We start from the raw sequence: 27,110 nt of genomic DNA on the forward strand, positions 1-27,110 counted from the left end.
TGAAATTAATTATTGGAGTGCATGCGAACAAATTATTTTTATTTCCTTTTTGTACCTACGCTATAATGGAAAACTTTGGGCTCCTAAAAAATACCTTTTTTTTAATGAAAGTATGAATGCTGCATAATCCCCACCCCACCTTTCCTTTTTTAACCTATTTAGGTTGGGACTTAAGTTTTTTATTTTGCCTTTAAATAAACAAAAAAAAAACATTTGCTTTATTTTGTATTTTAACTTAAAGAAATTGTTAAAATGTAATTATTTTCAAATATTATACCCAAAAATAAAATAAAAATATCCTTAATCTTAATTATGATTAAAAAAAAATTTTAATTATTCGAGATGATTTGCATTGATATAGATAATAATTATATTTTTGTTAAGAAGGGACAAAATAATCCATGTATTGGAAAAATAGTTTTTATTTATTAAAAATTATAAATATAATAATTTTTTTTTTCAAAAAATATATGAGGACAAAAAAAATTAATGCAGGATGTTTTTATTAAGAAAATATATATTTCCTATTTATAAAATACGGAGATTATTTTTCTTTTATCCTTTTAATGAAACAAATAAAAATAAAATCAATTTTCCTTAACGGTTTTGGCCATAGAGTGGCAGGTGGGTGATTGGGTGATTCAAATAGGGATAATGTTGTCTGTGAACAAGTAGACTGTCTGACGTGGTAGATGGGTGGTAACAATCACCGGAATCTGAGGACCATGGTTAGTCGGCGGTCATTGACCGTCTTTCCAACAGTACGTTTCTTGTTAACGGACAGGTGGAGGCGTTAACCCCATGTACTCTAAAGTCTACACTTGAAAAAGGAGAAAAAAAAGAGAGAGAAAAAGGAGAGAGAGTGTAGATGTGGGGGAGAAACAAAATTGCAAAAGATACCAAAATTGGCTATATAACTCCCTCTTCTATCTCTTTCTCTCTCTGTCCCTCTCTCTCTACTTCTCTGCTCTGCTCTGCTCTGCTTTGCTTTGCTTTGCTTTCTCACTCCTCTCTCTCTCTCTTCCACAATGCTCCAGTACTCTTCTATCCCTGTTGTTTTCTTGTGAAGCAAACAAACAGAAGTAGTATTCTTTGGCATCAGTTTGGAGAGAGGAGGACTTGAAGGAGCAGGGATTTTGATCTTTTCTGTACTTGTTTTCTCCTGGGAGAGAAGAGAGAGAGATCTGAAGTGGGTATTGTGTTGCTTTGCATGAGTATTGGGGGTCTTGGGTGAGTGATTTGGAGCACAGCTGGACCACATTGTTGGGTAATTGGGAGGGAAAACCAGAGAGATCTGATATCATCCCCTGTTTTGCTGTGGTTCTGGGAGAGAGATGGCTGAGATTTCTGCAAAGACGCTCATTCCAGAGACGTTCCAGGGGACGAGGCTGGACATTGCGGGGCAAATTGGATTGGTGTGGGAGCTGGTGAAGGCGCCATTGATAGTTCCTCTGCTGAGAGTGGCGGTGTATATATGCTTGACCATGTCACTGATGCTGTTCGTGGAGAGGCTATACATGGGAATTGTGATCATCCTGGTGAAGATCTTCTGGAAAAAACCAGATAAGCGTTACAAATGGGAGCCCCTGCGTGAAGACTTGGAGTCCGGTAACTCGAATTTCCCCCATGTGGTCGTGCAAATCCCAATGTACAACGAAAAAGAGGTATCAATCTCCACTCTCACTCTGTCCTTTCTCACTTCTTCTGCCATCGTTGATTTTCTTATGATTCAGCATTATCGTTTCTTCTTTTCCTTTTTCTTTTTTTTTTTTTGTTTTTTTCTCGCAATTTTAATGTTGGGTTTCCGGGAAAACTCTAAAGTCGATTGCTTTTTCTGTTCATGGGTGTCTGGGTCAGGTTTACAAGCTCTCCATTGGAGCTGCATGCGGACTTTCTTGGCCGGCCGATCGTCTCGTGATCCAAGTCCTCGATGATTCAACAGACCCTGCTATCAAGGTAGATATATAACCCACCCATTTATCCAGGAAATAAAAAGAATTCAAAGCAAAAATCTTTTTTTTTTTCTTTCCCCCTGATCGGTGTCTTCTCATTGCTTTTGCGAGAAATCAAAATCCTGTTCAAGAAAGGACCTTACAGTGTTAACATTCTCATATTGAGTATTAGTGTCAATCCTTTAATGAAAACGTGGACTGCTTTCTCGGGCATTTGACTTCACGTTTGGCATCTTTCAATCTCTTAATGACCTGCGATTGTGTTGCTTCCATCTTTCTGTTTTTCTGACACGCTAATTACTTAACACAAATTCCCAAAAAAACACCACCATTTTCCCTCTCGAAAGGTTGAATTTATATCTGTCTAGTGCTAAATTGGTAATTGGATACTTCCCTGATCAATAATTGTGTCATTTACTCAACACTCTTTCACACATTACCAAACTCCACCGCAAAACCATTGAATTCCCCATCTGCGTCTTTGAAAATCACGTATTCATCACATGGGTTTTGTCTCAGAACCTGGTGGAGACGGAATGCCAGAGATGGGCAGCCAAAGGCATCAACATAAGGTACCAAATCAGAGAGAACAGAGTGGGGTACAAAGCAGGAGCTCTGAGAGAAGGCCTGAAGCGGAGCTACGTCAAGCACTGCGAGTACGTGGCCATTTTCGACGCCGACTTCCAGCCGGAGCCCGACTATCTGAAGAGAGCCATCCCCTTCCTCGTCTACAACTCGGATATTGCTCTTGTTCAAGGTCGCTGGAGATTTGGTAATCACCCCCATTTCCTTAATCTTTGTTCTTAATTGCAGACATTTTCTCACTTGATTAATTATCTTGGTTAAGTTTCTGACTGTCGGTGCGCTTTGATTCTATTTTTATTGTCATTATTTTATTACGGGGGTAACTTTTTCTAGTTGGTTCTCGTCGGCGGGATTTGTTGTAGACGGGGAGGGTGGGGTCCACCTAAAACCCATCAATCACGGGGCTGACTGCCATTGTTGGCCACTCTGATTGTGACACTTGTTTGTCTTCCAACCCGTCCATCACGGGTCCACGCCGTGGACCCACACCCAAACACTCACACCCTCACGCACTCTTCCAATGCCCAAACAGTATGATGAGTGTCTTTGTGGCCTTTGCACTAATCCTAATTAATTATTCAATTTGCCATCTACCAGTCTTTCCTTAATCGTAGAATGAGTCCCCATGAAAGAGATATCTGTATCCGGAATCAGCTGCCCGGATTGTACTCTAATTTCTAACCACTGCGTCATTTTCCGACGTCAAAATGTCTGCCCCATATCGGGGTAGACTCGTCATTTAGCCAAAAGCAGAGGGGTTGGTAAATTGTAATTTAATCAGAAGCCCACATGAATGGTACTGGCAAGTGGCAACATGGTCAACCCGCCTGAGATGAGACTGATAAGGAGTACAAGGGTGGAATAGTAATTTTGGGCTTCTGCTTTTTAATTTCTATACCCAAAACCACGTTCATCAGCCCCCACTGGCACGTGCCTCAAATACAGTCCTCACTCACCGACACACATATTTTTGGCTTCTTCCTATAATGTATACAAAACCAGCCAACTTTGCCCCCTATGACGTGGCCGCATTATTTTGTGCCACTTCACGACAAATGCTAAACGGCTATTTTTTTTCTCCTTAGAATAATGGGGTTGGCCCATGGCAAATGAGAGGTAGCCAACTCACCATCGTCTGGTGGAGCCCCCCATGCCTTTTCGTATATATGGTTTTTCTTTCATTTATCCTGAGTAAATCCTTTCCAAATTGGACAAAAATTATAATAATAATAATAATAATATTTATGATTGGTTGATAAATGATACTAAAATGGATTTATACGGGTAATTTTGGCAGTAAATGCGGACGAGTGCTTAATGACAAGGATGCAAGAGATGTCATTGGATTATCATTTTACAGTGGAGCAAGAAGTTGGATCAGCTACTCATGCCTTCTTCGGTTTCAATGGTAAATACGTTGGTATTTATTGAACAAATGACAAATACATCCCATGATTCTTTGAGAGAAGCTAAGAAATGAAAAATATTAATGGCATGCAGGTACAGCTGGTGTGTGGAGAATTGCAGCTATCAACGAGGCTGGTGGGTGGAAGGACAGAACAACCGTGGAGGACATGGATCTTGCCGTCCGTGCTAGTCTCAAGGGCTGGAAATTCGTTTATCTTGGTGATCTTCAGGTACATTTAAATAAATGTCTTTAAGTTGGGGACCATTTCATTTAAATTGATAGCTTCTTAGTTGATTTAACGGCTTCATCAATAGGTGAAAAGTGAGCTGCCTAGTACTTTCAAGGCCTTCCGCTTTCAGCAACACAGGTGGTCCTGTGGTCCAGCCAATTTGTTCAGAAAAATGGTGATGGAGATTGTAAGAAACAAGGTTAGTTTAGTTTATATCTTTGTGATAGAAATGTAACTGAGAATGTAATTAAGATAATGGGACTAAGTTGTTAATCGATAATCTTGCAGAAAGTGAGGTTTTGGAAGAAGGTATATGTGATCTACAGCTTCTTCTTAGTGAGGAAGATCGTGGCCCATATGGTCACCTTTTGCCTTTACTGTGTGGTACTTCCCCTCACCATTTTGATCCCAGAGGTTGAGATTCCTATTTGGGGGATTGTTTATATCCCCTCCATCATCACCACATTGAATGCAGTTGGAACTCCAAGGTCCACTTCTCCTCTCTCCACCATCTTATGTGATTTATTTGGTATCGAAAAGCTCCATAACATATATGTTGTTCCTAAGCTCAATTTCTTAAATTTGCAGGTCAATTCACCTACTGTTCTACTGGATTCTTTTTGAGAATGTGATGTCTTTCCACCGGACCAAGGCCACTCTTATCGGTCTGCTAGAAGCAGGGAGAGCTAATGAATGGGTTGTCACTGAAAAACTAGGCGATACTCTCAAGAACAAGGCCAACACCAAAGCAGCAGCCAAGAGACCTCGATTCAAGATCGGAGACAGGTAAAAACTTCCTTAATATCATATCATATCATATCATCCTTCAATGGTTGAGTTAAAACATCTTTTGTCACACGTATAATCAAATTTTGTTTGCATGTACAGACTATACTCAAAGTCAATGTTTTCACAAAGTGGACAAATGGACAAATAAATGGCATATCTTAGGGAATATGCATTTGGCAGTATTGCAACCAAAACCACACCTAAAGTAATAAGACTATCATTGTGTGGTGGTTGACAATTTGATATCTGCAGAGAGAGAAGTAGAGATTTTACTTCCATCTAATTTTTCTTTGTGGTTTCAGTGGCAAAGAGAGAAAGAATAGTCCAACCCACCCCTGATTCCCCTTTTTTATTATCCTCTGAGCACATATGTTAGAAGATTTAGGTTTATCTGAGAATTTTATAACCATTGAAATATTTGGCGGTCATCATCATCAACAACTCTAACATCTGCTCAGAATTTATTTTATTGTATTTTTACATGAACTTGAATCTCATTGTTTGTGTGGTTTACTGTGAACAGAATCAATACCATGGAGCTGGGATTTTCTGCTTTCCTCTTCTTCTGCGCATGCTATGATTTTCTGTATGGGAAGTACTACTTCTATGTGTACCTTTTCCTCCAAACCATTACCTACTTCATCGTTGGAATTGGGTACGTGGGGACCATTGTCCCTAGCTAGTGGAGGTGGCATCCCTCAGTCAGACCACCCCACATGGACATGGATTGGCACAAATCCACCTTAGTATTCGTCTTACTGCATCTCTATTTCTCTTCAACAATACATATGTGGGCTTCTGCTAGCAACAGTTGATTGCAAATTACTACTATCTTAGCTCTTAAAAACAAAAATAGGTCATTCATCATGTCGTGCAAAAACCAAAAAAAAAAATGAATAAAAAATCCCAAAAAAATTCAAGCCATGACTTCCTTGGAACATCTCATGTGATCACTTCGGGAAAAACCGGGGAGATACAACAACAAATGGTGGTAACATGTGAACACATTATAGAGAGTGAAGGAGGAAGAAGCAGAAACAACATGTGGGTTTAGAGAACAAAATAGATGCTGTTATTTTCTTTGAATAGATTGTTTGTAATTGTGAGATTTTGTATTTCTTGCTTGTTTGGCCTTCCATTTGTTAGTTCCTTTTTTCTTGGTTTTGAAAGGGAATAAGTTGATGGCAGAGAAAGGTTTAACTTGTAATCAAAGCTTTTATCATTTTATAGTCTCTTATATGTTTCTTTGGCATTAGACTGAACTAGATTTCAAGTCATCATATGGTGAAGAACAACAGTGTTTGGCTACTCATTTTTCCCTTTTCTTCTGAAATCAACACTCAGCTACTCTTAACTTCCTCTGCAACTTCCATGAGCAAAATTCTTAGATCATTCTTGACAACTTTCACCAATTCTGATTGAAGAAAGAAACCTGCTTTTATCTAGTGAAATCCATAGACCGTTTAATTCCAAAATTCCCATTTAAACTCTTAACCATTTTGCCAATGAATACCCTGATTCAAAATTTCACTTCAACCTTTTAATAAACCACATTACACCTAAAACCTGAATCATTATGCCTCTATCTGCATTTGCCTTATGAATTACGCTCAAGAAACCTCCTCTCATGATTAGTCATTAAACATATATAGGGGTGCGCATGCATTAGATTCCCAGTGTTGTAATTATCCCTGTAGGTTTATTCTGAGAGGCATCAGATCTCATCACCGGAACTCACTGCCTAATGTTAGTAAGCCAAGTGTCCCAAAATATATAGTAGCATAAACCATCATTCTATCTCTCACAGTTTCTTGAGAGAAGGTGGGGGAGGCCACTGGGGAACATCTTTATGATCACTTTTTTCTGCATTGTCCCAATCATTGAGTTGTACTCTCTCATTTCATCTTAACCCCAGCGTTAGTTTACCGTGAAAGTTTGCTGTTAATCTTGTCTTTCAAGGGCACTTCTATCATCAAAAGGGGTAACGTTCAAAAAGAATTAAAACAGAAGTACATTGATTATTCTGTAATGGGAAGTGTCATTATCAGTGCAAATTTTTATCTTTTACTTGTAAGAATGAGTGTGAAAGGGAGTTCACCTCCGAGGATTTTTCCCTTTTTACATGCACCAATGTGAGAGAGAAAGCCCTGGACACTTGTATTTTTTATTGTAAGGCCAAGGCATAATTATAAGGTCTATTGAGAGCTCTGGGAAGGCCAACCCTTTTCTCCTCCTCAATTTCAAAACCCCAAATGATATCAGTGGGTCTGCTCTTAGAATATAATTTTTTTTTAAGTGCATTGAAGAGGAAGGAAACTTCCAAAGCAAGTAGTTTTGATAGCTAGCTAGGCTTGTTAATAATCTCAAAGAAGATACCATAAAGCAAAAGGGTTTCAGTCTTTCAGTCTTCCAGTCTTCAGAGCAATTCCAAAACCATTTCCTCCCTTGATGAGAGTCAACTCAACCTCCATCTACACTGAAATATGTTGCTCAATTTAGCTAATAAAAAAAGGCATACAAATTTTAAAATGATAAAACAAGTATAGGCTGAGATTCCAATTCATTTTTTCTTTTTCTGTCATAATTGTTCATACCATTGCCAACTACTCAATTAATAATGGTGACATAGAAAATGGGATATGACATTTTTATAACGAAAATCCACACAATATGTGGTAGGTTGCACTCATGGTTCTTTTCACTTGACAAAGAAAACGATGCTTTTATTTATTTGGGAGTAGCCAGGCCAACTGTTGCTCAGAACTTAAATTCCTTCAGTTAGGTGTTGTTTTATCTGGAGTTAGATGGCATTAGGTTTATTTTGTTCTCTAATAATACTTCCGGTCTCAAAGCAAAACCAGACACACACATGGAGCCACACTGGAAGGCTGACATTATTGAGCTGTTGTAGACACTTGTAGTCACTGCAGAAGCAGGCCCCACAAACTCCCCTAGATGGGATAAACCAGAATATGCCAAGATACCACAGCCAATGTGGTTTTATATATATGGGGTTTGACAATATTGTTTACTGACATATCATATAAAGTTTCTTTTTTCAAATCAAGCTAAAGAATTTGCCTTTGAACAACTATTGACCTCCTCCTCCAATTTCCCAAGTTTCCCACGTTTCTTTTTTTGACAAAAATTTTCCCCAGAAATCATGCCACTTTCACATGGCACGACATATTATATATACACATATATGTATGCGTCTCCATTGATTAATGAGAGGGGTAGGGTCCAAATTCCCAAGCACATGCATGGTCCATATGGATTTGAGTAGACAAAAATCTATTTGATTGAAATAACATTAATTAAAAACATAAGCTTTAACGTCTCTGTTGAATAGATTGAAGGCATGTGACAGTGGGAGTGAGAAGTATTTGGGTGGTCCAGAAAGAGAAAAGGAAATGGTGTTGGGAGATTATAAATTGCTCATATGAATTTGGGTAGACAGAAATCTATTTGATTGAAATAACATTAATTAAAAACATAAGCTCTAACGTCTCTGTTGAATAGATTGAAGGCATGTGACAGTGGGAGTGAGAAGTATTTGGGTGGTCCAGAAAGAGAAAAGGAAATGATGTTGGGAGATCATAAATTGGTTAGTTGAGGTGTCTTCTCATACTGCTGTAATCTGCCTGGCCTTTTGGAGCTAGCCTTGTCTAGTTTCCCATCCAATGCCCCCCATCTTAACACCCATTCATCAAGCTGCACCACCGACACTTGGCTTCTCTTCTCCCATCACCCATGATTCTGGAAACCCTACTCCCACACTGGGCCCATTCTCTGTCGAATATTCCGCACTCCCCACGTTGGATTCTGTACTATTCCGCAGCAGTGAGCCAATTTTTGGCTGTGCAGCAGCACTTGTATTAAATTAGGTCTGTTTGGGTGTGTTGGAAAAGTAAATTGCTGCAAAATATCTTGGAATTGGGTCTGAGATTTAGTAGATGGGAAAAAGTTTTGTATTTTAAAATCATAATTACTTTTAAACTCGAAATGAAATGGACAACATCTACACGATCAAAAACGAGAACAGATTGTTGTAACAAATCCCAGGAAAATGGGATGAAAATATCGATCATGTTTTTGCTTAATGAAATTAATCTACTTCTATATGAATGATGATATACTCCTTGACCCAACAACATGGCCTTACTTATTTTCGGGATGTGAAGAAATTTGGTGGAGCATGGATTTGAATATTTGTGTTAGGTATAGGATGAGGATGACGGACAAGGACATGGGTGATCTGTGGCGACAGTGACTCATCACTGGTGCATACGAATCTTGCATTGTTTTGGAGGTTGATGATGAATTACTTCCAAAGACTTGTTTGGTGGAAAGGATAATGCCATATATCTCGTTGGAACCCCAATGATTGGGTGTTGCCTGTTGGCGTGCTTGTCTGGCACTCTCAAAACATCATGCCTAATCCCATTTTAATCACAATGGATTCAGTCCCTCTAATTTATTCAAAATCTTCCTTAATTGACGTTGTTCCTGAAAATGTTGCTAAATTTGATGAACTTGAAATGGGCTGGATCATGATTGATAAGTTTGCCCATGGAAGCCCAAATCTAAGATACTAACAGTCAGGAGTGAGCCATTAAGGCCCAATTTCTATTGACCAACGCAAATACTGAGGTTGAACCATAAGGCCCAATTCCAAAAGACCAGCATCAGGCAGCCCACCAAAATCCAAAATGAATGTCAGGAGTGCGGGTATTGGGCCATGTGCCCAAGAAAAAAAAATAGAAAAAGTGCTGGCTGTGGGGTTCGAACCCACGCGCACTTATGTGCAGAAGATCTTAAGTCTTCCCCCTTAACCTCTCGGGCAAACCAGCTGAATGGCAAGGAAGTTGAAAGCATCATATATATTCCTTACATTTCTCTCTTTATACGTTGGTGATGGTTTCATACATGGCACTTGTTAGCATAAATCCATTTTGAAACTTGTAAATTCTAATAGGGGTTAAACTAGGGCCCACATGTTTAAATTGCTTATATTTTATTTTCTACTTATAGACATTACACCAATTCACTCTTACAACCAACAAAGGAAGTGATTTTGGGTAGGGGTATAAGTAAAATAAATAAAAAATCATCAAAATTAATCATATCAATTCGTTTTTTAATCACTAATGGTTTGATTTGAGAATTTAGAAATCTACTTTCTCAATTCTAGTTTTATTATTTTTTTTAATTAATAAATATCAAACTGAATCAATATTTTAAAACTAAAATATAATTATCCAATATTTTGATGATTTTTTTATATTAAATTTTATTAGAGTAATTGAAATTCATTGTTCTTAGACTAAATGCATCAATTATATTTTGGTTAAAAAATTAAATATATTTTGAACTTTAAATAGAAGTTGGTTTTAGATAATTTTAAAAACAAATATATTTAAAGGCCTAAATAATTGTGTCTATTTGTGCATGACCAACAAAGTAGAGTCTGACAAGCCTCTAAAAGTTAAACGGTGATTCGACCTACATAAAGAAATATCCAAATGGGTTTTTCGAGTACGCCATTTTGAAGCTTATGTCCAAAGTGGAAGATTTGAGCAAGAAAATGGTTTTTGGAAAGAGTGACAACGTACCTTTCTTACAACGAAGAAGGGTTATTTAACCTTACTCAAATGTAACGTCTTCTCAGGTGCCCTAAGTGTGCCTTTGATTATGCATACCGTCTTTAATGCAAATAATTGTCAGCTCATAATGATTATCATGCCTTCATGAGCTTTGTATTTTGGTCTCATAACAATTGCACCAATCATGACACTTTAATGCCTACCATAGTTAATGCTTGATAGGCGAGAATGCATAATGTCCAGTTGGTTTTTATACATCTAGTTCTCTTTTGGTACATGGGACGGACGGATGAGGCTACATAGCTTTTTCATTAGCATTCCTTGCTCTAGACGACACTTGGGAATGATTCTAGACGACTCACAATATCCATACAAATCATCTTTACTGAATCAAACTTATCTAAGTTAAGTTTTGATTTAATATAAATCAATTATGTCAATTTGACCAATTTTCCCCCAAAAAATCAATCGAAGCACATCCTTTTACACTTGTAATTTTGGGCCAACTTGGTTTGCAATTTGCATCACATGATGAAGAAGCACAATTCATTGATGTGATTCCTAAAGAGGCAATGAAGAAGAGAAATCCAACAAAAGACTTTTGAGGCTTGTATCACAAATGAATATAATGCAAAATCGCATCTACATTGTCAAATAGATTTAATCAATTGCTAAAATTATTACCAATTTAGGCTATATTTAATGAAATTTAAAATAAAATATTAGAATATTTTAAATTGAAATAAATATTCAATTAATAAAATTGAAAAATATTTGATATCATTTTAAATTTAAATTTGAACATTTAGTGTCTATTTGGGTAAGCTTTCTATTTTTTGTTCAAAAAAAAAAGACCAATAGTAACTTCTAAATAAATTAGGTTATTAAATAACTTATATCACCTCAATTTTTTTTTATTAATTTTTAAGGACAGAAGGTGAGCTTATATTTTGTACCCAAAAATTTCTACTTCCATATATCAATCTAGCATAGGAAAAAATGTAGAAAATAATCATTTTCCCATGTTTAGATGGTATCAGAAAGGAGATGGGAAAATAAATAAGAAAGAAAGTAATAGAGATGGGCTTGAAGATATATAATTTGCATGTTACAAACACACGCCATATGAATAAAAGCAGATGATAAGTTAAGTTCATGGGACAACAAAGACTCAGATATGACTAATTGCACAACCAATAACTAGAAAATAAAACTTCCTAAGACGCCAGAGACGGGGTACAGGAATAGCAAAACGTTAACAAAAATAGTAATTTAAGCCAAAGCTTTCTCCTCTCCTCTCCTCTCCCTCTCTGTTGTGACAAAACTGAAATACTTGATGCATAATAATCAGCTCATCCTCCTCTACAACCCAACCTCAAATTCGACAGACAGACTTCTTTTGCTCTAAGAGGCACCATGCTTAGCCTTGGAATGGGATTGAAGCGCATTTTCTGAGTTGAATGTCCTGTTATTATTAACAAGACAAAGCATATGAATTATTCAAACAACTTTCCATTGTTTCTAGAATCAAAAGAAAAGGAGCTTTGTGAGATCAGATGACGAACTTGCTGCAAGATTTGCAAGAGACTTGGCCACCAGATTTTGGGCTCTGCCCCTTGCCTTTGTCACCGCTAGCAGGAGTTTTCCCCGCCTTCTTGTTAGGATGAGGAGTTGCTGTATGAGCCCCACCCTTCTTACCATCTGCACACCATAAGCAACACTCTTTTCAGCATTAACACAAAATTCAAGCCATAGAACATTTTAACAAAAAACATTTTAATTGCTCCATGTCAAGTACTCTCTCAGTTCACATCATAATTTGTCAAACATCATACAAATCAATTGACCGGCTTTCTGGAATTATTAACCTCTAAGAGTAATCATTTGTTTAGAAAAAAGAAGAATCATGCAAAAAGTCATCAAATGAACTTGGGAATGCAGGGTGCAGGATATTGACAGACAATTAGCAGACAATCAACAGAATATTGACGAGCAATGAGCAGATAATGAATTCCACCACAATAGAATGAATTATGGATAAAACTAAAGGGTAAAAACGGAAGCTGTCAGAGGAGACTCCTACTCTCAATAGATGAATGAGAAATATATCAAAAATTTGATAAATTTATTAAAATGCAATATCAGAACAAAGGAGATTTCAAACATATCTCAAATAAGATTTGAAGGCTATTTGGGATATGCTAAAAAATTTAGCAATGGATGTCCAACAAGGTAAAAACAATTTTTGGTGGAGAGATGAATAAATAGAAGGATGACAGTTCCCATGCAAATACCAATAAAAACAAAGAGATTAAAAACTTAGGAGGAAAAATAACATGTTCAGATAGAAATTAACCTCCTGCAGAAATGCTCTCATAAATCACAAAAATGAATAGAAATTACATCATAGGAGAAACCACACAAAATCAATATATCAATTACATAACATTTTTTAGGATACAACAATTATATTCCATACGATGCTAGCCACATAGGATACAAGCAGTAGTCAAATAGCTGCTTATCTGATTTGAGTATTGGTTTCAAATTATGGTAAGGTAAGATGAATACCTTATGAATGGGGCACCTATGCATTCCAAATTTACTCATATTAAATTATTTAACTAGGGGAAAAAAGCACATATCAGGATAGTGTGGCATAGAAATTATATAGATACACTCATAAAACCATAATTATTCATAGGCCTTGCATCAATAACTAAAGACAGCTATAAAAACCACAAATTACAAACATTGAAGATCACCTGTCTTTTGAGGTGAAACTAATTTAGCCTTTTTAGCAGGAACAGGTGTTTTTGTGGCAGATTCAGTTGGCCTCTTTTTTCCTGGTTCAACCTACACAAAGACAAATGCCATGATTATAGGTAGAGCAGGTAACAGAACAAAAAAATGGTTTAACATAATACCCAACAGAAGAGATGCAGGTACCTTCTTCTTGGGTGTCTCTTCATCTTCACTCTCTGATCCTTCATCACTACCATCTTCAGCATCACTCATGATGTCCTACAACAATAACCAGGCAAATGTCAAACAAATATGTCAATTATTCTCAAACAAACTATATAAATAACAATCAAAGACAACAATTTCTTCTTTTTTTTTTTTGATGAAAAAAGAAGCAAGACAGGGTTTGGCAAATTCATAATTATCTACCATAAAATTACAAGCTCATTAATAAAAAGGAATATTACTGGTCCTTAAATGCTGCAGAAGTTGGCACATATAACTCCATTATCAGCCTTCCAATGAATCAGAGGAGCTCATACATATGACACTAATTTATACAAAAACTTGTATCAACCACGTAAATTTCAAAAAGCCCCAACTTCTACCGCCTAGAAATATTCCTCAACAGAAAGTAATTGTTGAAGTGATTCTCCGCATAGACACCATACCAAAAGGCAGTGATTTTTCTGATGAAAACGAATTTTACAGCCAATAATTTTTGCACTTTAGAGACTCTAGAATGATTCTTACGGATGCTCCTTGTCAAACTGGAGCATGCGAAAACACATCACAACATTTGCTGCTATTTGCAACAACTAGCCACACCAGTAAAGCAAACACCACCATGGAGTTTTCATTTATTTTATGCTGGTTACCGTAATAAAACAAAGAAGCATCTGTGCAAACAGTAGCATACCTCATCAGAATCTTCATCAGAATCTTCATCAACCATATCCTCATCACTGTCGTCGTCATCATCTTCTTCATCCTTGGCATCTTTAGGTGGCTCTTCAACCTTCACCTTTGCTTTGCCAGCATTAGCATTGGTTGGTACAGCCTTTGCTTGCTCAACCTTTGGCTCAGGTTTTCCTGAAAAGTAGAAAGGGAAAAGACAAAGGATTAGATGATAAAGTTATCAATTATTAATATTCAATTTAAACAGAGGAATGTCATTTACCATTTTCTATGGCGTTAACTGGGAGATCTTCCTCTGAATCAGAATCATCAAATTCTAAAAAACAGGGAGAAGCAAATATGAGCAATTATGTAGAAAAATGAATTAGAACCTTTAATGATTTTATATATATCTTTTAATACTCACCAGAAAACTCTTCCGTGGCAATGAGAAGACGAAAAATGGTTAAGGAAAATGCTTCCCGTAGAATAAAGTTGAATAAAAATGATATACAATTGGTAGCATAGATAAAGACGCAAAACCTAAATGACTTAAAAGTACCCATAAAAAAATTGTTTAAAAAATAAAATCAATGAATAAATTATCTGATATTTACAATTTCAAAATATATTTTTGAGCAGCATGCTTAGGTTCCCTGCACTGCTAAAATTAACCAAAAACCAGAATACATAAGCACCACAATGTCAAAAAACTTATAAACATCTAATAATGAAACCTTTTCAATTTGAACATTAGGTTTGTGTAGATTGCAGGTTCATAAACGGTATTCATATGTTAACTTGACATTAACACTCAGACACCACATTGAACAGCAAGAAACAAGCCTATACAAGTTGAACACCTTAAGCTACATTTTGTAGAAGTTCATATCATGATGTAAGCTCTCACATATTTGAAAACACTGATAGCTATGAAACTCACAAGTAGATAATTGGTAAACAAAGTACAAAATCAAAAAATGAAAAATGATAAGGATATTCATCAGGAAGAACAGACTTGTAACCCATGAAGAAGACACTCCCATTTTTCCAATTGTGAGAGAGCTCAAACTCTTTATCAAAAACCAAATCAAAAGATAGCTGAGGAATATTTGCTGGCAAAAGTGTTCCCAAAACAAGCTTTTGTTGATCAATTTTCAAAAAAAGAGGAACAGATTCATTTCCTTTCTCCTTCTTTGACTCCCCCAATGCTGCCTGGAAAAATGCAGAACTCAAAACTCGTTATCACAAATAATCTTAATGAAACAAGTGGAAAATAATTCAACTGCAAAATAGGGAGCATATAAAACTATTATAACCTGTGAAAGATGCAAAATCTTGTCATCCTCGGATTTTACTTTAAAGGACTCTCCAGCCTTAACTTCAACTCCTGTAGGAATTAAGAGAATTGTCCACATTAACACACTAAAATAGAATAATTAAATGTGCAACCTCAATAAACGTCCCAATTATGGTTAAGATAATAAATGTGCTGAAAGCAAGTGAATTGAAAACATGTTACCATTGCGTGCATTTTTCCCAAAACCAAAAAAAATACATTGGAGATATAAAGAAATAAAATAAGTACCAAATCACCAAAGTAGGAATAAATATCAGTACCTAAAAGGCTTAATAGCTATTTTCCATAAGTAACATCATAGAGACCAACTTGTTGGAAGGGCAGTTATCAAAAAACTTTGCAATATATAACACACTCACTAAAATGAATTTATGCAGCATGATATGAATGGCATAAAGTGCATCTTAAGAAACACATATAAGATATAACTAAATATAGTTATTCTTAAGAACTCAAAGAAAGAGAACTTCAAGTGTTTTCCTGCCACTGTATGTTAGGCAATGTGGAAAACAAAAACGAATCCAATGGCTGATGTTAATCGGTAGTTGAAAGCTATATATAGATAGCAATCAACAAATACAAGATGCTACTTCATATCAAAACTAAGATTTTTTTCAAAGAATGACAATGACAATGGAGTTATTATGGTGAAAAAATTACATTATTATTTCAAAACTCAATCATATATTGTTAAAATAACATAACAGATAGTATTTACACCATGGTCATCACTAGTTCACACATTATAAAATGTGAACTGAGAAACTTTTAGACATGCAAAAATAAGGCATTAGCTGAATGTTACCAAGAAAATGCAAATTATACTGACATAGACCCTTGATAACATTCAGCTAATGTTTGATAGAATCCCGGAGATTACGAACACACCAATTCATTGGAATCACCAAGCTTCATCTCAAATCAAATCAAAGATGAGTAACTTCGAAATTCAAAATCATAAAATTGACATAATATGAGCAGGATGTTGTCAAGAAAATAAAAACATGTGAGCAATTTAACAAACAACAAAATGCACAGAAGCATCGAGTCCCGTCCTCAACGCTCTGTTCGGTTGCTGGGAAAATATAATAAATTAAAACTTCGACTCTTAAATTTCCAATCATCTATAACCCATGAGATAAAAACCAGAAAAAAGGGGCAAAAACTCCGCTTAATATAATAAAACAACATGGCCAGTTGCGAACCCAAAAACCACAAAATAAACTGTTCATAGGCAACCAAGAAACAATTTTTGGTTCTATTCTGTCAGCAGTGGCAGAACGGAGTTTTGGAAAGCACAAATGACAAATCAAAGGCAAATCCCAACACCCATCAGTTATAAAAGACCAAAGAACGAATACAAAAATAGTATATGAAAAGGAAGCAGAATACAAAAAGCACAAAAACCCAATGACAGAGGAAAACCCTAATCAGAGACAGCAGCAATACAGAAGAAATTCCAGTTGGGATGCTGAAAAACCTTGTTTAAAGGAGAGAAAACTTGGAATCTTACAAGAGCCAAGTGTACAGCGACGCTGGTAAGATTTCAAAGTTCTCATTTTTTTTTTTGAAGCGATTTCTAGACAATAAAACAGACAAAAAGGAAAAAGGACTACTACAAGGGTGCTTACCCCAGAACTCCATGAGGGATGTGAGGGATGACAAAGCGATGAATAGAGAACTAGGGTTTGCAGAGAGAGACACGGAGAGTCTTCGAGAGTTGACAGAGGCGGAACTGAGTGGGTTTAAAGGGCCATTTATAACTGAGTTGCCGCGCTAGGGTTTTGTAAACTAGGGTTTTGGGAATAAAATAAATAAATAAATAAAAATTATTTTTTTAATTGAAAAAAAACCGGAAGTTTTATTTAATGGGATAGAGAGAGAACTTTTAGGGTTTGGAGATGTCGGCTTGGATATTTAGCCGTGGCTTAGCTTCTTTAGGGTTCTTGATAATTAATAATTAATTAATTATAAGGAGAATTTAAAAAAAAAAAACTAATTTGAAAAATTATTTGAAAACAATTTATAAGAAGGAGATTAATTTTTAATAATTCTTAAAAAAAAAATTCTAAGCGTCTCTCAATTAAATAATAATAATTTACATATCTATTTAAAAAAATATGATACATCAATTATTTTCTCAAAAAATCTTAAATTATATATTTACCATAAAAATTAAAATTTATTATAACAATATATAGTATTTTTCATAGTAATCTTCATTTAATTTTAAATTTTATTTTAAAACTGATAAAAAAAATTTATTTTCTCATTTTTATATATTTAAAAATCAAGTTAATTTCATTCACCTTCCATAATTAAAATTTCATTAAATACCTCCCTTCATTTTTTTATTTCTTATTTTCATTCACCTTTCTTATTACTCAAAATAATGAAAATATATGACAAAATTTCAATTCTACAAGGAATATGATAAATAAGAAATTAGATTTTATCATGTTATATAAATAAATATATTTAAAAGTTATGTTTAATGTTAAATAGGAAATTAATTAATTTAAAAATTAAAACAAAATAAAATTATTTATTTTTAAAAAATAATTTAATGCACTCAAATAAAAATTTGATGATAGATTTATTTTTCAAAAGCTTGAATAAAATAAAATCCATAATTAAATTAAAATATTTTAGCTTTTTTCAAGATTTTTTTTTTGGATAATAAGTTAAATATAAGATAATTTAATATAAGAAAAAAAAAATATGATGGTTTATAAGAAAATTAAAAAATTTTATGTCCTCGAGATTTTAAATTGAGTAAAAATAATTGTGATGCAATTAAAATTTTTATATTAAAAGCGGATATGAAGAAGTAATTTGAAAGTGAAACTTTAAAAATAAAAAAATTATTAGTTATCATAAAATATATATATATTTATATAATAGTTTTATTTTTAAAAGTAATTAATTATAGAGATAAAATTTAAGGTAAGATTAAAAAAATTAATATCAAAATTGTATTATTTTAATATAAAATCAATATATCATGAGGATAATTTATATTTTTATAAATATTATTATTTAGATATAAATATAAAATAATTAATTAGTAATATTATTATTTATAAATAATCTACTCATAATAATTAATAATTATTTTTATATATTGAATTTAACACATAAAATTTATTAATTTTGTGTTACATATATTTTGAACAATTTTATTATTAGAAAAATATAATATTAGTTAAAATTGTTTTTTTTTTAAAAAGAAAAGAAAATATCTCTCCAAGAGTTAGCATAATTGCTTTTTTTTTTCCTTTTGAGAAAACTTGAATCGTTCCGTTTTTAAACTTGCAATAGATTTTTGTTTTTAATAAATTGTCTTTCAAGTGAAGATTTTTGCTTGTAATTTTTTAAAAAAATAAATAGTCTCTTAAGGTGCATTTTTGGGATGTCAAGTCTTATTGCTTATGGGCCCATTTTGTAGGCCCATAAGTAATTTGGATCTATTATTAGTTTAATGGATTATGGTTATGGTTGCAACATGGACGAGGCCAACCCAACCCAACCCAATCCAACGTTCGGATTGGGTCAAGCAAGGTTTGATTATGTTAGAATCAAACTTGGGTTAAACAAATACCAATTTGAGAAATATTAGGGTTGGTGTGGGTTGAAGGTTCAGGCAACGGTTGAAGCCTAAACCCATACATTATTTATTTATTTATAATTATATTATATATTGTTTTATTAAAATATTTATAAAAAAAAACATATAAAAATTATTTTAAAAAAAAACCTTAATCTTTATTAGCTTTTTAATAATATTAGAGTAATGATTTTGTTATATTTTTTTTCATTTAATTAAATACCCTAATTTTCATTGGTTTGAAATTTCGTCAAATATCTCTCGTATTTTTATATGGAGGTGAGGTGGGTGAAAATAAATAATGAGAACGATATGAGAGGTATTTGATGAAACTTCAAACTAATGGGTTGGGTGAATTTAATCAAAACCTTAGAAAAAGTCAATGAACTTAACCTTTTTCTTTAATTGTTAAATTATCTTTAACACTTGAACCTTGAGTTTAAGATTAATTATCTATATTAAATTAGTAACTAATGATTTATTTTATGGTTTTGAGATATTTTACATCATGTTTGGTAATTGTTTTCAAAAACAATTCTGAAAAATGGTTTTTTTTTATTTGTGTAGAACAAAAGTCTATTTGAAAACCTAAGATGTTTTTAAAAATAATTTTTATATCTATTATTTTATTTTTATTCATTCTACATGTTGTACAATTATTTTTTTAAATAACCTTTAAAAACAAGTAAAAAAAAATTAAAAAGATTATCTGAAAACATCATATTTTCTGTTTTTAAGAACAAAAAATATAAAACAGTTTTTTATTATCAAACGGGTTTTTTTTATTGTATTTTTTATTTTGAAAAACAAAAAATTATTCTCAAAAACAGTTTCCAAATAGGACCTTAGCTTAATTAAATTAATATTTTCTAAGAATCATAGTATAAGATTTTCCATTTATAGACGTTAATATGGTGCATAACATCTTGCAAAGTCTTTCATGTTGATAATAATATTAGTTAAGCCCATTTATAATTGAGTCCAACCTAAACCAAATCTTTTTAATGGAGATCAATTGAATTGAATAATGCTATTAAGGGAAAGAATTAAGGTAAAATAATTAAAGAGATATATAGGATTAAACATATATTAAGAAAAAAATAATAATTAGATATGTAAAATAAAAATAATAAAAAATATACCCAACATACAGCGTCAATAAGAGCACTTCACTTAGTCAATAATTTAAAAAATTTAGAGCAATCAAGGCCTTTTTTTTATAATTGTTTTCGAAAATAGTTATCAAAAATAGTTTTTGAGAATAGTTTTTAAATTTTTTTTTAATAATGTTTTATAAAATAAAATCTATTTGGAAACCTAAAATGTTTTTAACCTATTTTTAATATTTTTAAATATGTTTTAAAAATTATTTTTATATTCATTATTTTATTTTTAATCATTCTACATGTTTGTATAATTATTTTTAAAATAAATCTTAAAAAAAAGTAAAAACAATTAAAAATGTTATCTCAAAATGTCATATTTATATTGTTAAGAATAAAAAATAGAAAATAATTGTCAATTTTCAAATGTGTTTTTTTGTTTGAAGAACAAAAATTATTTTTGAAAACAATCACCAAATAGATCCTAAGTTTTAATCATATATGATGATTTTTGTCGTTTTAGTAATTTCTTTGCATAATTCATTACACATTCTTATATAAAGTTTGGAATAAGAAATAATGAATTGGATACTTTTATTGCCAAATTACCGAACTCTTTAAAAATGTTAGATGGATACTTTCATTACCAAATTATAATTTCAAAAGGTGAATATTTATATAATAAAATTTTAATTAAATATGAAATAATTTCTTACAATGATTCATTAAAATAAATTTCCCCCTTAATTTTTTTTTTTTTCGTTTTTGTGTAAGTCTAAGGTGCTATTTGTTTTTTTACTTAATTCTAAATAGAACCTTAGTACTTTATAGTGTTAAATATTAGGTTGTTTGTTTTTGTAGTATTTTATTTCTATTAAGTATTAGATAGTAAATAAAAACCAATATGTTATTTTTTTATTTAGTAAAAAGTTTATAATAAGCTATAAAAAAGTAGAAAAACAAACGACCTAAATTTCGAAAAAAAATTGCTTTCAGTAAAAAGCAAAAAAAACAAACACCACTGCTCCTTTAAACTTAAAAATGAATCTATGACTATCCAAGAAATGAATCCAAACAGCCTTAGAAAATCACCTTGGGCTATCTGGGCCGAAGATTGGACCTTTATGCGGTCCAACAACAGTGCATTTGTATTCCAACATGGTCCATAGCCATATATTTTTTTAGTGCATTAGGTCCACCCACATAGCCAAACAATAGAGATGGGCTCAGCCCATGGATACTGTCCAACAACCAAGCAAAATGTTGCTCAATGATATTGATAATTGTATGGTAATTAAAAAAAATAATTTATAAAATATGATGGTGAAGAAAATATTTTCAAAACTACGATATAGTTTTAACCATATAATAAAGGAACACCATAAAAGTAGCCGCATAATAAAAAGTGGTACGGTGAAGAGATGATTTCTTTTTCCAAAAAAAAAATTTGCCGAGCAAAAATCATCACTTCAAGAAATAATTTCTAATTTTTTTTTGAAAAATTATTTAAAAAATTCTCCTAAGCAAAAGCATTTCTTGGAAAGACAATTTTTTTTTTTCTTTAAATTCATCAGGCTCTCCAAAAAAAAAAAAAAAAAGCGTTTTGTTATTTGTAATAATATCTTTTACTGATAATATATTTTAGTAATAAAATTATTTAAAATATATGTATAATAAACTAGTTAATTTTATTTACTAAATTCACTATCTAAAAATAATTATAATTATTTATTAATAATATTATTATCAATTAATTATTTTTATATATTATTTTTAAATAATAATATTTATAAAAGTATAAATTATGTCGGGATATATTGATCTCATATTAAAAATAATATTATATATATTAAATTAGATAATGATTAAAAAAACATTTTAGTCTTTATACTGAAATTTACCTTTAAATTAAATTAATTAATTATTTTTAATAGTAGAATTTAATTTAGTTTTATATATTTTTTTTACTCTTTTCATGATAAATAATGAATATTTTAATTTTTAAACTTTATTTATTATTATTATTCTTTGTTTCACTCTCACATTATTCGTAATATCATTTTTTTTTTGAAAAAAAAAAATTTAATTGGATCACAATTATTTTCACTCAAGTTAGAATCTTAAGGATAAATAAATCTTTAATTTTATTATAAATGATGACATTATTATTTTTAAATTATATTATATTTAACTTGTTACAAAAAATGTTTAAAAACTTGAAAAATTAAAAGGCTTAAATTAAATTATGGTTTTTATTTTATTTGAGTTTTAAAAGAATAATTTTATTATTGATTTTTTTTAATGTATTAAATTATTTTTTTTAAATGAATAATTTTATTTCGTTTTAATTTTTAAATTAATTTTATTAGCTAAATTTAAATTTAAAAACATTTATTCTTTAATTTCAAATTTAACCCTTTTAATCCTAATTTGAAAAACATTTCTTAGTAAAAGGACTAAAAATATAGAAAATAAATGAATTTTTTTATAATTAATTGGTATAAATTAATTCTTAATTAAAAAATTCAAGATTAAGAGAAATAGTTTTTTAATCATTATTGAATTAAAAATAAAATAGTAATTACTTGTATACTAAATTATTTATTAATTATAAATGGTAAAAAATAATAATGTGATTTGAAAATAAAATGAGATGATATTTTTCATGTCCATAAAATAAGCAATTTTTTCATTTTTAATATTTATTTAAAAATAGTATAATTCACTTAAAATTAGTAATGGTTAATAGTTTTTTATTAAGAAAAAGTAAAGAAAAATAAAATATTGTTTTTCAAAATCTTGTGAAATGTTAGATTTTTTTTCTAAAATCATTTTTTAAGCTAGAAGTGTTGAATAGCCAAGGGTTTGCTAGGAAAGTTTGTTATTAAATTAGAAGTCATAAGGTGAGTCTTTTTTCATTTATTAGAAATATATATATATATATATATATAAAGGCTTATGATTTTCAGTTTCCATCAAAGTATTTTTTTGAGGAAAATGCATGCCATTTTATGAAACCACATCCAAACGGACCCTAAATCATGGGTCCAAATGAGTGTCAGGAGAGAATAGCATGGATTGAAAAATAGGAGGAGGTAGCCAAGATATCATGATGATTCCAATAAATGGAGCCACACATTGTCGTTGGAACTTATTCCACTGCAACACCTTCACTCCCTTTTCTTAGGAGGAATTACAGAATTTTCAAAAATACATTCTGAAGAAGTAGACATTTAGACCAATGCCACTTGCAATGTGTTTCTTTTCTTGGATCAGTCTACTCGAGCAGACATGGTAGGTCACTCAACTTGCAGCTTATGCAACCAATGGTATAAATGTCTTGGCATTTCATGTGACCACGACCACCCCCACTAGTGTAAAATGGCCCTGGCAATCTAAATGCTGGAGAGGGACTACTACTGGCCTAGTGGGTGAGGAGGATGATAAGACTAAATGACAAATGAGAATAGTCGTACTCTTCATATGACCCATTTTCCCGCATTTATAATTTGCTTTGTCCTTTATTAGCCAAACAAAGCCCAAGTTGGATCTAAGTCTCGTACAAGATTTACAAACTCATTTATGACTTACGAGGCGATCAACAAGAAAAACGGAAACTCCTTTCCTTTTTACCAAGGGAGGGAAAATACATGTTACCTAGTCCCCACTTTTGGTGTTTGGGTGGGGCATCTCTATGGTCCCGTTACTATTGCGGGTGAAGCATTGGAATCTGGACTTTTCTCTTGATATTGATTCTAACTTAAATGCATTAAAAAATAAAATCGCCTTGGTTTCTCGGAGTTTGGATTAGAGTTCACAATTTGTGTTGATGGTTTTTCAATTAACTCAACCATGATATAAATAATAATCAAAATAAAAACATAAATTATTAAATAAGTAACAAGTCATATAACCTATTTAATCTATTTGATAATCAGGTACTTATATTATGATTAATCTGTGATATCTTAACTATTCAAATGATATATTTATTAAAAAAATTAAAATGATTTAATTAGATTAATCAATACAAATATTAAATAGGTCAATTCAAATCACATTTTAATAATGTAAATTAATAAAAAAAATAATTTATTTATTAAACGAGTTACATGGTCAACACGCCATGGATTCAAACCCCATTAATGAAAGATATCAAATTCTATCACCCACAATTCGATATCACTTTTGAAGACAAGCCAAAACAATGAAAACATATCCGCGAGCCCCTTTGGTCCCACATTAACCAGAAAGCAATTCAATACAAAATTCTCTGGTGAAACTTCTTTTCAATGTCAATAAAATGGCTATCCACCCACGTACCAGCATCATCTTTAGGTCTTTGTATCCATCTTCACAAAAAGCATTAACGTAATTTCACAATCAATTCAGAATGGGACCTCCAAAAGCCTAGAAACGAGTGGGAAGAGTTGCCGCATGGGCCCTAATCCTATTCCAATGTCACCTTATACAGCAATACTTGTTTTAGGTGTATTGAGAAACACAATCCTCACATCATTCAATCATTAATCAGGATGACTTTTGATGAATAATAAAATTTTTCATTACCTTATGAAATATCTAAGATCTAAATTGATTGTTTTATTGACCAAATTTATTATAAATTACGATAATAATTCGTTTCTCACAACACAAGAACTTTAACCTTAATAAAACTAAGAATAACTTCAAATAAGAATCTTTTTGTTTCTTTAGAAGGATTATACTCTTACGGGAAAGAAGAAATCATATTTCTTCTTTTTATGGTTTTCCAGAGAGGATAGTCAAAATATAAAATATCTCTCTTTGGAAGAGAAGTCAAAATATAAAATATATTTCTTTGATTTTTCAGGAAAGAACCGAGAGAGTTTTTCACTCAAAGAGAAAGAGAGATAATTATTTATTTTTTAATAGTCACAGTTTTTGGGGAGTTTTAAAATGCTTGTATTTTCATTTTCATGGTTGGTAGGGGAGAAAAGTAAGGCAAAGACTACTCAACATTTCGACAATTATTTGAGAAATTTATCCGCTAGTGTAATGATTAACTTCATAACTTCACTCCCGAATGCCATGGGAGAACACCCAATTTATCTGCCATTTTTATACACCTAATTTAGGTATTCTTGTTTGGGTAATTGCCCTCTGAGTAGACTATTGAGTTGAGGGAGCTTCCATGTTGAGAATGAATGAAACACCCAACTAAGAATTTCTGAATTTCAACTGCAAATACTTGTATTACAATCTTTATATACCATACAAAGGCTTTTGCAATTTTTGCAAACAAGCTAAAACTCTGTCAAAATTACAGATGCAAACTGTTGATATTCACAATTACATAGCCCAGAGATGAAGAAATCAATAGGGCGATAGTACTGATTCACTATACCAGTGATTCAGAATAAGAAATCTATGAATTTGAGCCATGGAACTGAAATCTTGGATACTTTGTCTGCTTCAGTAGAACAGGTTGAAGACGACGTCGTTTCGCTAGCTTCGGCGGCGCTCTCGCCAACGTCTGGTTCAGATTTTTTGCAGCACAGGAAGAAGTTTCGCGATCCCAATGTCATCAGCTTTTCGTTTCTGTCCAGACCTGCCGCATTCAAAAACCGTATCAATCACCACCACTACACGTGTTGAATTCAACAACAATTTTTTTTTACGGCTGAGATTCAACGATGAAGATATGGGGAGAGAGGGCTTACTTTCTAAACTGAACTGCGAATAATGAAGATCGAAACCGGCGGGATCCGTGGTCGGTAAGACCAGCCGCCGCCCCTCCTTCGCGTACTGCCGCAGTACCGCCGCGATCAGATCTCCGACTGTTGAATCCGGCGACATCACAACCTGGACTGGCCCTAAACTCCTCTGAACGGTGACATTGAGCAGCAACTTGGTCAACCGTGGCCCTCCCTCCGGCGAGAGCCCAGAGACACTCCTACCTGAGAGCAGATCCGGCAAGGTCTTTGGACGGCGAAGCTCCGCCTGCGGGGCCATAGTCATCGGAATACCGGAGTGGAACGACGACGATCTCTGGGCCAGCCTCCCCTTCCGGTTCTTCTCTTCGTGTCCTCTCCGGTGAATCTTGGAAGTAGACATGATGATAATAGTAGAATTCTAAAAGGAAATTTCAATGAACAGATTATCTCAATCGGCGGTAACGGACGAATCTGAGGCGAGGGAAGCCGAGAAGTGGAGAAGAGCTAGTGCTCTTTGGTTTCCGGCGATAGGAAGCTACCATGTGGAAGAGTTAATGAAAGAAACATTAAAGGGCAAAAGTGTGACATATGCAAATTTCGGACGAGGAATCAAGGAATGCCCACGCTGGATTTATATATATGGAGAAGGGAGCGGTGGGAGAAGAAGATAAGAACTTCCCTAGATTTTTCGTCGCAGTCTCACCGGCTGTAGCCGGTTCCCTGTACAATGTGGCCCGCGTGTCTTATTTCTAAATATTATAATAATATATTGACAAAAATGTATATTCTTAAAAAAAAAAAAAGTTTTAAATAATATTTTGTTGTGCGCAGATATCCTTTTACGTTTGCTAAAAGAAAACTTTAAAAATATATGCAATCTTATTAATAAAAAATATTAAACTTATAGTTTTGATGGTTCACTTAAAAAAATATACGAATTTTTGAAGAAAAAAAAAGAAGAAAATAATTCATCTTATAAAAATATGAAAAATAAAAATTCATGTTACAATCTTTGCAATTTGCCCATTTTTTCAGAGTATTCAATTAAAAATACATCTTGAAAAATTAAACTTATTTTTTTATCTATTGTAAAAAATAAGTTTAATATAAAAAAAATTAACAGGAAAGTATTT

General features: G+C 32.6%; 3 protein-coding genes and 1 non-coding gene across 5 annotated transcripts; 1 reads left to right on the forward strand and 3 right to left on the reverse strand.

The window, feature by feature from the left end:
• Positions 1-857: 857 nt before the first annotated feature.
• Positions 858-6,271, forward strand: LOC100251616 (glucomannan 4-beta-mannosyltransferase 2). The gene is made up of 9 exons (XM_002269641.5): positions 858-1,664; positions 1,858-1,956; positions 2,472-2,724; positions 3,835-3,945; positions 4,038-4,174; positions 4,260-4,373; positions 4,463-4,662; positions 4,763-4,960; positions 5,487-6,271. The coding sequence occupies exons 1-9, from the start codon at positions 1,335-1,337 to the stop codon at positions 5,644-5,646; spliced, it is 1,602 nt and encodes a 533-aa protein (XP_002269677.1). The 5' UTR covers positions 858-1,334; the 3' UTR covers positions 5,647-6,271.
• A 3,462-nt stretch (positions 6,272-9,733) lies between these two features.
• On the reverse strand, positions 9,734-9,816 carry TRNAL-UAA (transfer RNA leucine (anticodon UAA)). Its single transcript has one exon. It is a non-coding gene; the product is annotated as a tRNA-Leu (tRNA).
• A 1,813-nt stretch (positions 9,817-11,629) lies between these two features.
• Positions 11,630-17,350, reverse strand: LOC100256817 (histone deacetylase HDT1). 2 transcript variants are annotated; one of them, XM_002270930.5, is made up of 10 exons: positions 17,203-17,350; positions 15,531-15,601; positions 15,212-15,426; positions 14,639-14,652; positions 14,495-14,548; positions 14,234-14,406; positions 13,519-13,593; positions 13,335-13,425; positions 12,135-12,270; positions 11,630-12,034 (listed from the first exon to the last, which is right to left on the reverse strand). In XM_002270930.5, the coding sequence occupies exons 1-10, from the start codon at positions 17,213-17,215 to the stop codon at positions 11,974-11,976; spliced, it is 903 nt and encodes a 300-aa protein (XP_002270966.2). In that variant the 5' UTR covers positions 17,216-17,350; the 3' UTR covers positions 11,630-11,973. The 2 variants fall into 2 exon arrangements, with proteins under 2 accessions (XP_002270966.2, XP_059593624.1); XM_059737641.1 differs by having other exon boundaries at positions 14,639-14,658.
• An 8,120-nt stretch (positions 17,351-25,470) lies between these two features.
• On the reverse strand, positions 25,471-26,809 carry LOC100256741 (uncharacterized protein At4g22758). Its single transcript, XM_002269286.4, has 2 exons — positions 25,984-26,809; positions 25,471-25,871 (listed from the first exon to the last, which is right to left on the reverse strand). The coding sequence occupies exons 1-2, from the start codon at positions 26,375-26,377 to the stop codon at positions 25,675-25,677; spliced, it is 591 nt and encodes a 196-aa protein (XP_002269322.1). The 5' UTR covers positions 26,378-26,809; the 3' UTR covers positions 25,471-25,674.
• Positions 26,810-27,110: the final 301 nt, after the last annotated feature.

Source organism: Vitis vinifera, chromosome 6 (genome assembly GCF_030704535.1).
Source record: "Vitis vinifera cultivar Pinot Noir 40024 chromosome 6, ASM3070453v1".
In the NCBI taxonomy this organism is placed as follows: Eukaryota; Viridiplantae; Streptophyta; class Magnoliopsida; order Vitales; family Vitaceae; genus Vitis; species Vitis vinifera.